A 16,418-nucleotide genomic window follows, 5' to 3' on the forward strand; every position below is an offset into this window, starting at 1 on the left:
AAATCAATTTTGAAGTTTTGTGTTTTTAGGGTTAAAAATGGGAAACCCTTATTTTTACCCCATAAAACCCCCACAAACCCCTGTTCCCATAGTCTGATTCGCGAACTCGTTCGAATAAATGTAGGTTTACACGTTTATACCTAATTTCATCAAAATGACCTCAAAGTAAATCGGTCCTGGGTCCAGGTCTTACCATGAGTACTACGGTAATAGCTTATTCCCTATATGGAAAATTTGCTAATTCCATCTGGACGTATTTGTAATGCAAACAAATTCTACTTCAACTTCAAATGAGTGAAGACTTTGAGTTAGAGTAGATTATGATAGATTTTGAAAGGTGAGAATCAGTATACCTATTACGTGAAGGAGGAGTAGATTCAGTTGCAGTGATCAGTTGTTTACAACAGTTATTACAGTTTCCTGATGAGTTTTTTAAAACCATGAAGGAAGAGGTCAACTTCGACACCGTATAAGTCTTCAACTTGACAACTTCTTAATGCTTAACACAAGAGAAGAAATAACCAATGAAACTCGAATTGAAGTTACGGGCGTTTTGTACAAATGCTAAAAAGGACCGAGTCAATATACTAAATTATTTGTTTAGTATATTGAAACCCCCATAAACCCCCGTTCCAATGGTCCAATTCTGGTTCGTGAACTCGTTCGAATGAATGTAGGTTTACACGTTTGTACCAAATTTCATCAAAATCGGATCATTTTTGCTCAAGTTATCGTGCTAAAGGACATATACATAACGTGTTATAGTGCTCGCTCGCCCTGAAGATGCCTGTGTGGCCCAAATGTCGGTAGTTTCTGGTATAGCCAAATAATGCGACCGTGGAAGCATAATGAAGATGATTCACCTAGTAACTGATTTAAGCAAACATAATTTTGAAAGGTAACAGATCATTGCATTGGCATTGTTTTACCTCAGAAACAACATTTGGACCCTATTCAAATGACAATTGGTGCGAGGGTCCTCTCGCAAAATAAAAATTTTGATATCAAAACAACAAAAACAAAGACAGCATACGTAGTGTGTTGAACTGCAATAATAAAAGAAAAATGACACAGATACATAAAGAAAAATTGTAATGTAAACGACATCTTTTCGGAATTCAATAATTACACTAAGGCTTTAAATCTCTGTTTTTGTACTACAACAAAATTTGACAAATTCCAGTACACGTAAACTATAAAATATTCAAATTACGTTGGTGATGTAAAGCATACCAACGGGCGACCATTAACTGAGAACAATTCGACTATAGCCGATTAAACCGCGGCCTTCTGCTTAAGATTAATCAAGTCTGCCAACCAATCAGAAGCCGGTATGACAACAACAATGGGTCGACAATAACAAAGCCAGTAATAACAGCTGGGTCGTCGGCCTGACAAGCGCGCGGCGCGGCGGATTTGGAGGGAAAGTTGAGCGGACAGCGAGGCAAGTAAAGTTAACCTGGGACAGTGGCTTCCTGATTTAAAAACAAAACATTTAATTTAAACTTAATTGATAAAGATGTAGCAATGCCCGCCAAATCGCCAAAGGATGTTACACTGTGAAATTGCCGCAACCCCTAGGTCTAGCCTGAAGTAATTTGAAAAACAATCCCCCAGTCACTAAAATACATAGATCACTAAAATAGATTGCAGGGCAGTTTTATTACGGGTACAACCGTGTGAAAGGCTTATCGTATGTAACTCGAGTTCATTTTCAACCGGTATAAGCTTTTTCATACCTTTAATACCACATATATTCGTTTTTGACCAGGTTTACTGGATAAACTGCGTCAGAAGTGTCAGAATATTATAGAACCATCACTCATCTCGATTATTTCATTCAATATTATCTCGTCCGTTATTTGCAGAAACAGAAATGTATCGTTTGCTTTGCTTCAACTACAAAATGTGTTGGTAAGCATTTAAGCATAGACATACGCATTCGTCTAGGTCTAAAGTATTCTCCCAGCATAAGGTAAACGAGGCACGTATACATTTGCAATCTTTAAAGGAGAGAATTCTCTTATTTCTGCAGGATGAAAATGTATGAGGCTAAACAGCTGGTTGGCGGGAATCAGCGAATCAGCTGATTGGGGTCAATGACGTCATCGCACCAGCTGTTGTCCTAAGTTAACCTTGGGATGGGTTGAATCACAGCTGGAGTGGTGGCGCTTGGTAGATTCGAACCTTTTATGGTCGAGAAAGTCCTTTCCAGTTAGTCACCGAGAATTATTCGCCTGTTTTGAATTTATCAGCTCCGTATTCGGGTTGGTTTGGACATTTAAACCACCTGTGACATGTTTTTAGCACAATCTACTTTAACTACTTTCTGGTTGAATTTTTGTTTAAAGTTTCAATTTAAGGTGTTGCATAAAATAAAATTGAATATCTATTTTGGGAGTATACGGTATAGATAAACATTTACAAAAAAAATCGTTACATTTAATTAATTAATAATAAGTCACTACAATCACTTAGTAAATAAGTATTAACAAAACTGTTAAGAATAGTCTAAGATTATTTTAATAAGGCTACAAGTTTTCATCTGTCAAATTAAAATGAAACACAATTTGATTTCAATACATAATCACAATTACCCTTGATAAAAATCCCATGCTTTACACAGACAACCGCAAGATGAGAGCCAGTTTTAAAGTGTTGGCTTTATTTTGGGTTCAATCTGGTAATAAATCCACGTTTACAGGGTAAAAGTGGCAATTCAAACAGATTATTACCTAATATAAAAAAATGATTAAAAAATGTTTTTATATCAGATTACAAATAAACATAGCTCATCCAGCAAAATTATACTTTTAGCTATTTAGATTTTTGACTGTACTGTCTAGTGTAACCTATGTACCGGTGGTACAGTGAAATAGACACTTCTTATTCCATTCCAGATTTCATATTCAAGTTAATAGTTGGATTTATTCGAATCCAAGTCAAATTTCCGTCTCAAACAAAACACATATTGGCTACTGTGCCATAAATTCAGTTAGTAGTCATCCACGGAGCTAAAGATACAAGGAGGTGAGTAGTGAGCGCTGAATTAGAGAAATAAATATTGGCCGTTGGCCGCCACATGTACACTTAGTACAATGATATTAATAGGTAGGGGATTGCGGGTTTGTAAAAAAAAACATGAGTCAATTGAGCTGGTTGATTCCTCTGAGTATGTTTTATCTATGGTTATTTTAGAATCCCCACGTGTTTTTTATGATTGTTTAGTTGCACGTTTAACCAATATCATTCTCTAGTTTTTTTAATTCAAGAAAAATTAGTATGCAATCAACGCGAAGTAATATTATAAATGTAGTTTAAATATGTATATTAGAATAGAACCACAAAACTCATTGCTTATAGTAACTGGTCCTAGTTGGATAAATGACGACGAAATCAAACTACTCGATGCTTCTTCAACTGCCAAACGTCACTGTCCGGTGGCGCTGCCTAGCGCAGTGTTGCCAGATTCGCCGGCGAAAATTATCGTACAAGCAGGCCAAAATTATCGTTTTTGGGGCAAAATTATCGTACACACAATTTTCTTTTAAAATAATATTATTATAATGTAAAACAAGCAAGTCGATGATGGAATGGCCGAAATTTTACTCTATTTGTCTCTGCCACCCACCGTTTTTGCTCTACTAGCCTACCACTGAGCTAGAAAATGAAAAATATAAATTCTACCGGAGGCAGCACACTATCACACACACACACACGGAATCTGCATCTCTGCTAGAAAAAAATTGAAACACTGTAAAATGATGGTATTTTCGTTCCGTTCTCAACTGGAAAATTCAACCAGCTCATTGCTTTATTTCATTCCCCTACTGCCAATGTACTGAGTACAATAATTAATTGAAGGTACAACGTAATCTACCCCTAGTATAAATGGCGGCCAACTTCTCTCAAAATTCTCCTATAAAAACTTAAGTTGGTAGCCAATGGGCCCTCTCTAACACAGCTGATGGCTTTGCAAGGTTGCCAGATCGAACAGCAACGAAGTGATGTTACCGTTTTTCCATATATTAAAATTGGGAAACGTGTTTAAATGTATAATAATCAATATGAAATAGTTAATTTTCCAGCCCCCCAAAAATAATCGTACATTATGACAAAAAATCGTACACAACGTCAAAATTATCGTACAATTTTTCAAAATTATTTTTTATGGGGAAGGAGCAAAATAATCGTACAAATACGATAATTATCGTACACCTGGCAACACTGGCCTAGCGGCTGAACATTGGTCACGTGACAGTGAGCGGGCGTCGGCCGTATTCCTTTCCAAACCTCAACCTCACTGCCGCTTTCAGTCAAGTAACTTCGTTCATGTTTGTCGTACCGCACCACCACATCGAATGTGGCCCCAGTCACAGTAAAAGTGTCTAGTGTTATGTGTTACTCGAGTGCCGTCGAAACAATCTATCAGTGAACACGTTGCTCTTGTAGTTCTTCCGAGTTCCTGCTCAACGTTTCGTTAACCTTTGTGTGCACCGGTAGCAAGTCTATAGTCTGTTGCATTGAATTTGCAACATGGCGGATGCCGAAACCGACCGGTCGGATCCCGACTTCAAATATTTGTCCGTCGATAGAAACACTTTCAATGATCCTGCAACACAAGCCGAATGGACCCAAAAACGTTTGGTTTGGGTACCGCACGAAACCGCGGGTTTTGTCGCCGCGGGAATCAAAGGCGAGAAGGGGGATGAAGTCGAAGTCGAGATTCAGGATACCGGCAAAAGGACTTTTGTTGCTAAGGATGACATTCAAAAGATGAATCCTCCAAAATACAACAAAGTTGAGGATATGGCGGACTTAACTTGTCTAAACGAGGCTTCCGTACTTCACAACATCAAGGACAGATACTACTCCGGATTGATCTATGTGAGTAGCCTACCATGGCTTAAGATAGGGCCTAGCCCTTTATTTTTTGTACTAACTTAGACCTAAGTAATCCTAACTTTCTGTAAGCCTGAGCGTTTTGTCATTTTTTACCGATACAGTTAGGCTACCGGTACCTTCTTTGTCAAACCGGTGTGCCGCTCATTGCATGTAGCCTAGGCTAATTAACTTATCCTAGGCCTATTGCTGTTGTGCCAATTCCAATGTTTACTCTCTGTAGGATTATATCAGGTTCATTGGATTAAACTGCGTCAGATCACAGAGAGGCAAGATAAGTTAGAGATGATAAGTTCCAAGCTTATGGGACATCCGTGCGCTTTTAACTCCACGGTAAGTTATGATGGGCTCATAGTGCCAATCAAGGAAGAGCCTGAACGGTGAGGGCCATAAGTTATACCGTAGCATTTTTGTAGGCTACATATAAAAACACAGCATTTTTGTTGTACGGTAGGCTATCGCACAGGGTTTTCCTAGTGTCAGTGCTGTAAGTAGGTTTCATGTTGGCGAGAGTGGAAGGGGACTAACTTACGAATAAGTTGGAATTTGCTCTGCAAAACCACTTAAAGTACACACAATTTCATGTATTCACTGTATCTTGCTTATATGCGGTCAGATTCATTAAAATAAAGGTAAAAAATGTCTTAACATCAGTTTGTTGCTTTATTGTCCTCCAGGATCTCGATGTTCTTCCCGCCGTAATCGGACTGGATCTGTTGATTTTTCAAAGTTTCTTAGGCTCTCAAGCAGCTTATTGAACATCTTCCATTCCCCTTGCGGGAAAGCAGGGTCCTTGTTTCAATTCGCAAAGCAGAGATTAGGCCTAGACTTATTGACAGATTTTTTGTGATCTCTTCAATTTTTATGCTGCCAATTAAGCCGACTGTCGATAGAGCTTGCTTCCTCTGTTATATGATCTGTCAGCAAATTGAAACATGGCTTTATGTAAAGCAGGGAAAAGGTTTAATGCTAGGCCCTAAACGCTGCATTATGTTCCGGAAAAATATTAATAGGGAACAACTTCTATTTGGCAGTAAGTTTAGCAATCCAGACTTATTTCATTTGCCGTCTAATTCTTAATTTATCAGTTTTTTGCAAAAGGGAATGTAAGCCAATAAAAAAGCTCTTTCTGAATAGGCCTACAGTACCTATATAATTAGCCTAGGCTCTGTTAACTTAGCATCTATCCGGTATAGGCCTACAACTTAAATTTTGCAACAGACAAGGTAGTGAAAATAAACTCGAAACCACCGAGGAATGATTGTAGACTTAAAATTAGACCTGGCAGACACACTGACAAAGGAGATTCAATTCATTCAGTATTTATAGGAGTCGGGATTAAAAATAAATGATTGTACCTGTCAAGTCAAATGCCCATTTACATGTTATTGTGAAATTCAGATGTAGACTGGACTCTAAATTGTGGGACGTGTTGCTTTTTTTTATAATAAGACCCACAATAAATTATCGCACAAAGGATCAAAAGTTATTTTTTAGTTCTTCTTGGCATTTAACATTGCAAATAGGCTAGGCTATAAATTTAACAATCTTAAACGAATTAAATGAACAATCTTAGTATTGTGGTTGGCTGTTTAATCCTGTTTTATTTTAGGGTACCGGTAACGTAAGTTATCTAATTGAATTGTTTAACCGTTTTAATTTGGGTAAATGCATTAGGCTAGACCCACCGTAAGAAGAAATTGGGATCTGAACAACTACTCAATTGAAAGTTACTGGATCATTCAAATATTCTACTAAATCTAGATGTTAGCCTAACAGCAAAACGTAAAGGCCAAGTAGGAGAGAATGATGAGTGTGGGATAAATGTGATGTCTGATAGTAACCAGTTAGCTTACAGCCAATGAATCCATTTGTCATCAAATTGGCTGCAAAAGTGGCTTAAAATCAATCATCTAAAAGTTGAAAACATTTCTCAGGATTTAAGAACATTAATACCAAGCCTTACTACCTTTTAATGTTTGGCTGTTAGGCTACATTTTAAAATGCTAGTAATGCTAGTGATAGTAAAATGCTAAAAACAATAGAATAGGCCTATGAAGTATCTCTGCAGGATGATGTACCCTAATGAAAACCCACTCAGTTTGGTTCAAACAACCTTGATGACGGTGGCATATGCTTTAAATATAAATCATCCCCGCTGCAGCAAACCTGATGACTAACTTAAGCGAATTTCTTTATGCCTGATTGGATTTCACCGTAGACTAACGTTTGTCCTAAACTTCATCTAAAATTCAGATGATTTTAACTTGAGTAAAATCGTTCTAATGGTCATAGCCCCTACATAGTATAGCCTCTGAGGCTACAATACAAATATGAACGGATGATGTTTTTGGCTTATGGGGATATCAAAACAAAAAAGCAAACTGGTCCTGGGTCTGGGTTTTACCATGGACCACCAACGGTAATTGGCTTATTCCCTTTTCAGGAAATTCATTAAAACACAGGCACTACTATTCATTAAGCTCCGAGCTGCAACAAAACTTTTGATTAGGGTTGTCGTACTTTGGCACGGGCAATATGGAATTTTTAATATAGGCCTAACTTAGTTTGATGGGTTGTCATTTGAACAATTTTTGTCTATTGGAATGGTCCATGTTTGCATCTTTCACATATTGGCCCTGTCCAGCAATGCGAATCGTTAGACAGCGTAATTTATTTAGGCTATTGATAGCACAAAGGCAATTGGCGACTTTTACCAACCAAAATTAATGTTATCTCGGGATTGAATCCATCAGCGTTTATTTGTGAACGTGATCAAAATAGTGTCTTGAAGTTTTTAGGAGAATTTTAAAAGAAAACATGATAATGTAAATATGACTGTCCACTTGTCCAACTAGCCTACAATAACTTACTTTCAATTTACAAAAAGATCAAACTCTCAAAAGATCAAGTGTCTGCTGTAGTTTTAGCTTACACCCCCTTTGCACGATTGCAAGTTGTATTCTGCTGAATGGACAAAGTAGAAATTTGGAATTTTTTTCATCTTAAAGCAGTTTTTAGGTTTTTTAAGAAAATAATTGTATTGAGACATTATTTTTCGCTGAAAGATAACTGAACTTTGTGTTACACATTTGATTAATGTTTTACTGGGCCTTTACCTTTTCTTTTTAAAACCCTGTGTTATCAAAGAGAATATATGTTTAATGGTGTTCTTTTCCAAGAAGGCATTTCATGTTCAGTTATCTGTTAGTAGGTGTGCCAGTCCTCAGTCCTATCTTAAAATGTTGAGGTGGGGCAAAGATAAACAAATAGCAGGACCTAACTGAGTGGGGCTTAAGCCATATAGGCCTACAGGTCTTACAGGTCTTCTATCTTTGTGGTGGGGATGATCTGAAAATTTATTCTCTTTTAAATGTGTTAAGGCTGGGAAACGAATGAAAGTAGTTACCTTAGTTTGATGCTCTTATTTAAATGTTGATATTACCATTAGTCAATGATATTACGCTGAAGCGAATGAGTACCTATTTAGTAGCATAAATATCTTTTTAACCTTATTGACAAGTCAGAAGTAAAGACTACCTAGTGATTTTTATTAGTTTTTTCAATTGTTGACCTAAATTTGTTGTAGTAGGTCTCATGGTAAGACCTGGACCCGGGACCGATTTACTTTTTTGTTTTGAGGTCCCCAAAGACCAAAAACACCAACCGTTCAAATTCACAGTACTATATACCTATTTAGGGCCTATATAGGCCTATGTGTCCGTTAGAATGATAACTCGAGTGAAAATTATTAAATTTTTATGAAATTTGGCATAAATCAAGCCTAGCCTACATTAATTCAAACAAGATCGCTTTTCAGACTATAGGAACATGGGTTTAATGGGGTTTTATGGGGTTTTCCCATTTTCATTCTAAAAACATAAGATTTTGCAATTTGTTTCCAAACCATTTTGTAGAGCTCAATAAAACAACAAATTTAATGTCCTGAAGCGTTGTTGTAAGCCTAATGGTTACTACAGAAAAAAAGTGTAAATTTAAAATTATCATGTTATTCTTATGGAGAATAAATAAACAGTTGTAGCTTGCCTATCTATGGACATAATTAAATTAATTTTGGAAAATGGTTTCTACTTCATACTTAGGTTTCTTCCCTGTAGCAGCAAACCTAAGTATTTATTAGAATTAATTATTTGTAAATAGGGACTGAATTTGACAATTTAGTGGATTCCAAGTCCAGTCAGGGAAATAGAAATTTGCCAAGTCTGCAGGTTTGCTGCGGCGGGGATATTAAAACAATAGTGGAATGTTGTCACAAACTGTGGTTGGAAGTATGGGGTTGGTAGGAACGGAATCATGGACGAACGGTCATTGTTGTGCAGCCAACAAATTACACCGTCTCTGTCTGGAACTGGAGAGTATGAGAGGAGGGACGACTGACGACCTTGGATACAAACAGCTGATACGAGGCAGGGTGGCCAACCGTCGCACTGACATTAGTTAAATTTCCCCATCAAACGCATCCACTGCTTTGTATACACTTTGGATACCACCGTGATTCTGAAAGGCCTTGCAGGCTAGATTAGATTCTAATTTGAACAATTATGTATTGCATGAAAATGCAGGGGGAAATTGTGTAGCTTTTTCCTGTGTAAACTAAGTTTCGGAAGAACCAATTTCAGGAAATCAAATTATGTGAGGTATTGTCATGCAGTTTTTTAAATAGTCATTTTCGAGTCAACATTCTTTTAAATACATGTTGTTTTAGAACAGAAGCTACGCTAGGTAGAACAGTTTTACTCCTGACGATAATTATTGTTTATTGGTTCAGCTTTGTTATGTGCCATAGGAGTGGTTTTCCGATTATGTCAATATTTAAAGGCCCTTGATGTGGATGGATGAATTGAAAATAAAAAAAATATTTATGTTGAGTTCGTTTTGACGAAGATTTCCTTACCTGTTCCCCCTGTTCCTATTGGATAGAGATAACGTAAATTGTATTGATATGTTGTGGACTTCACCCCAATAAGACCATTGGATATACGTGGTATTTTAATCTTACCGGTACCATTAATTAAGTCGTTATTGAAAGACGTTTCATCATGTGACTATTAAGTTAAACTACTCATTGAACAAACTGGCGACACTTATAAGTAAACAAAGACGTGGCTGTCCGGCGGAAGTGTTTGAAACTTCCGGTGGTTACTGATCAGCTGATAGCGACAACGACGTATGGAAATGGCGGGAAGTGTTTAAACAGCTGGCATACTTGGGATACTTATTTATTCCGTACTTAGTAGCCTAAGTAGTTTCTCTCTCTACTTTTCAGGCTCCCTAGGATTATTCGACTCGGGATAGCTTCCCATACTGTCTAGAAGGTGTCTGATTAGTTATTCCAAAGGAACTTGTAAATTCATGGTAGGCCTACTCCAGAAGGCAATGAATGGTCCAAGTCGGAAGATGGGATATCTTCAAGCAGATCTGATAACAGAATGGGCGTGACTGTTGGTACGGCGCGAAGGGCGAATAACATTGGAACATTGCAATTTAGCAAAGCTCTCGACTGCGCTCAGGAAATCATGTCAAGGACGTAGCACGAGGCGCCGATACGACGCCGACGGGGCTGGAGTGAGTGACGGAGATCTTAGATTAGTTCGGTTCCAGTATTACCTATTGGATCTGAGATTATACGATGAGTTAAAAAGAGAAAAAACTATTAGGCTTCAGAAACTTAAAGACCACTTCAAGACCACAGAGAAATAATTTGTTACTTTTGGGCGGACCCCTGTGATCAACAATAGTACAGGAGAAAACAACTAAGAAGACTCATACAATAGTGCAGACATGAGAACGAGTCCAGAGTTCAGTGACAGAGATAGGTCAGACATCACAGAAGATGATGTAGAGAAAGGGTAAAAATGGACAAGTTTTGTTGGTGCTGTTTAATATCGCCTCTTAAGCTTCGGCTAAAATAATCCTGGGAGAGTTTAACAGTGAAGCTACGTTACTTGCTCATGCCGTTTTTAATAAATGCATCGCGCATTCTTGGACAATTTCAAAGTTTTTAGTCAACATTATAAAGGATTCACGAACTCTAAGCTACTGTGGGACAATCACAGTTTCTACTATTCGCAATGGCAGCGGAATGTTTTTCAATTTCAACTGTTCTTTACAATTAAACGTCCAACATCACGTGAGAAATCTGTGTACAATAACAAAGATCAAGATTAGCATGAGACTCGATTCGAGGGAAAATTAATTGAAATCGCGCTTGTCTTAGTTGTTGCTTGCATTAATTGACTTTTTGTTTTTATGCTTTTATTTCTTTACAGTTTACTCTCCTCGGGGGTTTATTTAAAATTAATTTCGCTCCTTAAACCACAAAAAAGCATACTAGTAAATATTTAAAATGTACTAGAGTTGGCCCTAATGTTTTTTTCTTCTTTTTTTAAATCTCAGTTATTAACTGTACAACAACTACTACTTTCAGTGTACAATAGCGGTACTTTACCCGTGTACGTACGTGATGCCATCTGTACAAGTACATTTCCATTTGTTTTAAGGAATAATTTGACCACGATATTTTTGTGGCCTTTGAGGTTAAACGTTGTTTTTATTTTCTTCGGTAAAGGAAAGAATTTCGGCCCAAACTGTTGAGCTGGTCAGGTTTTGAGTGGGCGTGGCCTAGGCTGAGGTCAAAAACCCTGAAGGCGTCCAGTCAGTAGACGTTGGGGTCAGAGGTACAATAATGTAATGCTAGACATCGGCGGGAGGCAACAAAAACAGCTGATCGTTGCTGATAAAAAATTATCTGTTCTGGTATGTCCTTGAATTGCTAAGAAATCCCTCGGTATTTAATTTTCATTGCCTAAAACAAAATTGAAATACGTTAACATTTAACATTTTGGAGTAAAGCAAAAATTATTGACTAACCTGCTAGGCTAAATTAAAAGTCGGTGCATTGACATTTGTGATAGAACCTGGTTTTGATTCCGGGGTAATGGTCACAAATACACACTCCTTAGAAACAACAGGTGTGTCTAACAATAATGTTAATTTATAATGAACATAGATTTACAAAACTCGTCACAATTATGTTGATTTTGTCTTGCGTGCTTTTATAATTCTGTATGTGCACATCCCCTACCTTGTAGCAAAGGTGTGATCAACGAGACGTAAATGTCTAAGTGTTATGTGGTCGTTTCTTGTAAATATTAATTAACGTGTCAACATATCCTTATATGCAACCCCCACATACGGCCCTTCACCCTGTAATCAGTATTACTTCAGTTACGGCATGTCTACCACTGGGAGACTATGGACGAACATTTCCCATTGTAGCTGTTCAAAGAGAGCGCGGCTTGGCGGGAGTGAGTTCGCATGAAACACATGACATCATCCAAAACAAACAGCTGTCGTACCGGCAACCAATATGGCGGCAACACCTGTCTGGAGGAGTTGAAGTTAGCCATCAGTTACCTAGTTTTCTCACCAAGTTCCTGCGATAAAACTCCATGTAAATCCAGGAAATGTTGACTGCGTACCCGCCTTTTGCTATTTGAACTTTCGAACCATATTAACATTCTATTTATTAGTCCAGGACCTGACTAGGGTTCTGTGTGCATGTCGTGTATAGTGAATTTTACTTTTGCATTTCAATATAGGTGTCTTAGGAAGTGTTTTCCACTCGGGTGTCAAGTTCGCACCTGGTACGTTTTCCAGCTATGACGTCATCAAAATGGCGGCCATTGATTTTTTTAAATTGTATATTTCGCAAACTATTTGTCGGATCGGAATGAATGTTTTTTTGTTTGAAAGATAATTTTAAATGCTACCTGTTTTACATTTACACATTTGTTGTATGTTTAGTACATTCTTCGTAATTTTGCAAAAACCTGTATTTTTAAATATTTTTGAGTTGTTTTTGTTTGTAACGTTTTATTGATACAATTTATCAAAAACCACCAATGAAAAAAGTTGTAGAACATTTGAAAATCTTTACAAAAATACCAAATTCGATATGTTTTACTCAAAAGATTACGTCAAGAAACTAGATAAATCTCATAAAAACACCAATTTTGGCGCAAAAACGCCTATTAGTCCGGCATCTAGGGCAGTTCGCAAGTCTTATAAAGACAGTTTCGCCATTCAATGTTGATGTACGTGTCTAAATAAGTGTTTTCAACTCGGGTGTCACGTCTGCACCCACTGCAGTTTCCGGTTATGACGTCATTAAAATGGCGGAAAGGGCTATATTAAAAATAACGATATTTTACATACCATGTATTGGATCGGAATGAACTTTTTTTTGTTTGAAAGATAAGTTTACATGCTATCTTTCTTACATTTGCACTTTTGTTTTATGTTTAGTACATTTTTCGTAATTTTGCAAAAACCTATATTTTTAAACATTTTTGTGTTATTTTTGTCGATAACGTTTTATTGATACAATATATCAGAAATAACTTATAGACAAAGTTGTAGCACGTTAAAATAGCTTTACAAAAATACCAAATTCGATATGCTTTACTCAAAAGATCACGTCAAGAAACTAGAAAATCGTACAAAACAACCTAATTTTGCGCAAAAACGCATATAAATCCGACATCGATGGCTGTGTTCGAGTCATATATAGACAGTTTTACCATTCAATGTTGATGTATGTGTCTAAAGAAGTGTTTTTAACTCGGGTGTCACGTCTGGACCCACTGCAGTTTCCGGTTATGATGTCTTAAAAATTGCTACATGTTACGATTTCACCAGCTATTTTACTTAAAATAAGACCATTACCCTCTTTTATGCAAATAAAAGCACAACAAATCAATGTAATTAGTCCATAGGAATGTTTCCACTATATAAATACCCCCGGTGCAGCAATCCTTTCGACTAAGCGATTTTCCATTTGCATGGATTGAGATTTATATGCGTTTTTGCGCAAAATTAGGTTGTTTTGTACGATTTTCTAGTTTCTTGACGTGATCTTTTGAGTAAAGCATATCGAATTTGGTATTTTTGTAAAGCTCTTTTAACGTGCTACAACTTTGTTTTTAAGTTATTTCTGATATATTGTATCAATAAAACGTTATCGACAAAGATAACACAAAAATGTTTAAAAATATAGGTTTTTGCAAAATTACGAAAAATGTACTAAACATAAAACAAAAGTGCAAATGTAAGAAAGATAGCATGTAAACTTATCTTTCAAACAAAAAAAAGTTCATTCCGATCCAATACATGGTATGTAAAATATCGTTATTTTTAATATAGCCCTTTCCGCCATTTTAATGACGTCATAACCGGAAACTGCAGTGGGTGCAGACGTGACACCCGAGTTGAAAACCCTTATTTAGACACGTACATCAACATTGAATGGCGAAACTGTTTTTATAAGACTTGCGAACTGCCCTAGAGGCCGGACTAATAGGCGTTTTTGCGCCAAAATTGGTGTTTTTATGAGATTTATCTAGTTTCTTGACGTAATCTTTTGAGTAAAACATATCGAATTTGGTATTTTTGTAAAGATTTTTAAATGTTCTACAACTTTTTTCATTGGTGGTTTTTGATAAATTGTATCAATAAAACGTTACAAACAAAAACAACTCAAAAATATTTAAAAATACAGGTTTTTGCAAAATTACGAAGAATGTACTAAACATACAACAAATGTGTAAATGTAAAACAGGTAGCATTTAAAATTATCTTTCAAACAAAAAAACATTCATTCCGATCCGACAAATAGTTTGCGAAATATACGATTTAAAAAAATCAATGGCCGCCATTTTGATGACGTCATAGCTCGAAAACGTACCAGGTGCGAACTTGACACCCGAGTGGAAAACACTTCCTAAGACACCTATATTGAAATGCAAAAGCAAAATTCTCTATACACGACATGCACACAGAATTCTAGTCATGTCCAGGACTAAATCTTTCCCGGAACGTACACCACTTTCAGTGTTCGTTTACGATTTATTCAATCTCTTTGCTTTATCTTTAGGTCTAATCACATATTGTTTGGTATCATTGGAAAGGGTATAGAATCATCTGCAACTTTTGCAATGGGTGGTATTTGATTTTATCAGCGGTTAAGAAGTTATAAGCAAAACAATAAATATAATAATAATAAAAAACACGTTTTTTAATATAGTGAGATAAATATTAAGTTTACAACAAAAGTGTAAATACAAGAAAGATAGGGTGTAAAAATATCTTTCAAACAAAAAATAAATCATCCTGATCCATTAAACGGTTCGCGAAATATACGCATTCAAAAATTGCTGAGCCGCCATCTTGATGACGTCATAGCTCGAAAACGTACCAGGTGCGAACTTGACACCCGAGTGGAAAACAATTCCTAAGACACCTATATTGAAATGCAAAAGTAAAATTCACTATACACGACATGCACACAGAACCCTAGTCAGGTCCTGGACTATATGGTTTATTGTGCAAATTCTTTAATAGTTGTACACAGGGAAATGGGTCGTACAGTTAATGCTACATAACAAGATATTTCGGAAAACCAACTACAGTAATATCGACTATTATGTTGCTTAAAAGAAAACAACTACAGGGTGTCCACATTCTGGAAAGTCACGGATAGTCATGAAAAGTCATGGACAAAATTCTAGTCATTGAAAGTCATGGAAATAGGCAAAAAGTCATGGAAAGTCATGGAAATCCCCAATGATGGATGGATTTCACGTGATCTTTTAATACTAAATTGTTGTACCTAAATTGTACTCCATTGTTATCTGTTACCTAATACATATTCCAGTATTTTCTGTGAAATAACTTGTCTAGGCAGTATTATTCGTGTGTATACTTTATATTATAATTTGCTAGTAAAGTTCGTGTGTCATGGAATTCAATGGTTAGGCCTAATGGCCATGGATAGTCATGGAAATTAATGAAAAAATTTCTGTGGACACCCTGAACTATCAATGGTTTTATAACATCAGTCAACTTTATAGGCACATGTCGTTAAACAATCTTTATTATAAAACAAAAAAATATCATACAAAAAATACTAATAAATTATAGATTCAAAAAAGTAAAATTTAAGATCGTGTAACGTTTCAATCTCATGGGTCGTGTTTGTCCTTAGCTCTCTGACCCTTGTGATGATAATGTTATTACCGTGTTGCATTCGACATTGTAATAAATTGACAGCCTGTTATCGACAAGAAATCCTTAAAACCAGGATAAGGACATTTCACTATCTATTTAAACAGTCCATACATGGTGTTGGACCTAGTCTCTCGCCTTGGACCTGATAAGACCAGATGCGACTCCTTTTATGGAGGGCAATTTTAGTTGCCGAAACTTTCCGGTAATTGGGCTGTTTTAAGTTGGATTCGGGTCTGTGTTTGAGAGTATTTGGCATTCGAAAGGTTTTTGACAAGTTTTCTTGAAAATCTTACCATTGAGGGCTGTTTTACCCCAAATATTTATGTAAAATGGAGTGACATTAATTGTGTGGCTTTGTTACTGATAAAAACAGCTGGATCCAGTTTCGAACCTTCAAAAAAGTTTCTGACTTGGCGAGCTCACTCAGC

General features: G+C 36.6%; 1 protein-coding gene across 6 annotated transcripts in view; it reads left to right on the forward strand.

Moving 5' to 3' along the window:
- The first annotated feature begins 4,302 nt into the window (after positions 1 to 4,302).
- LOC129001485 (myosin heavy chain, non-muscle) overlaps positions 4,303 to 16,418 on the forward strand; it is a 102,422-nt gene continuing 90,306 nt past the window's right edge. For all 6 annotated transcript variants that reach the window (XM_054428791.1, XM_054428795.1, XM_054428796.1 and 3 more), the window contains exon 1: positions 4,303 to 4,887. In XM_054428791.1, coding sequence (XP_054284766.1) covers positions 4,537 to 4,887 — 351 coding nt within the window. In that variant the 5' untranslated portion in view covers positions 4,303 to 4,536. The remainder of the gene's footprint in view (positions 4,888 to 16,418) is intronic.

This window comes from Macrosteles quadrilineatus, unplaced genomic scaffold (assembly GCF_028750875.1).
Source record: "Macrosteles quadrilineatus isolate MER2022 unplaced genomic scaffold, UCM_ALF_1.0 Scaffold_8__2_contigs__length_117827958, whole genome shotgun sequence".
Lineage (NCBI taxonomy): Eukaryota > Metazoa > Arthropoda > Insecta > Hemiptera > Cicadellidae > Macrosteles > Macrosteles quadrilineatus.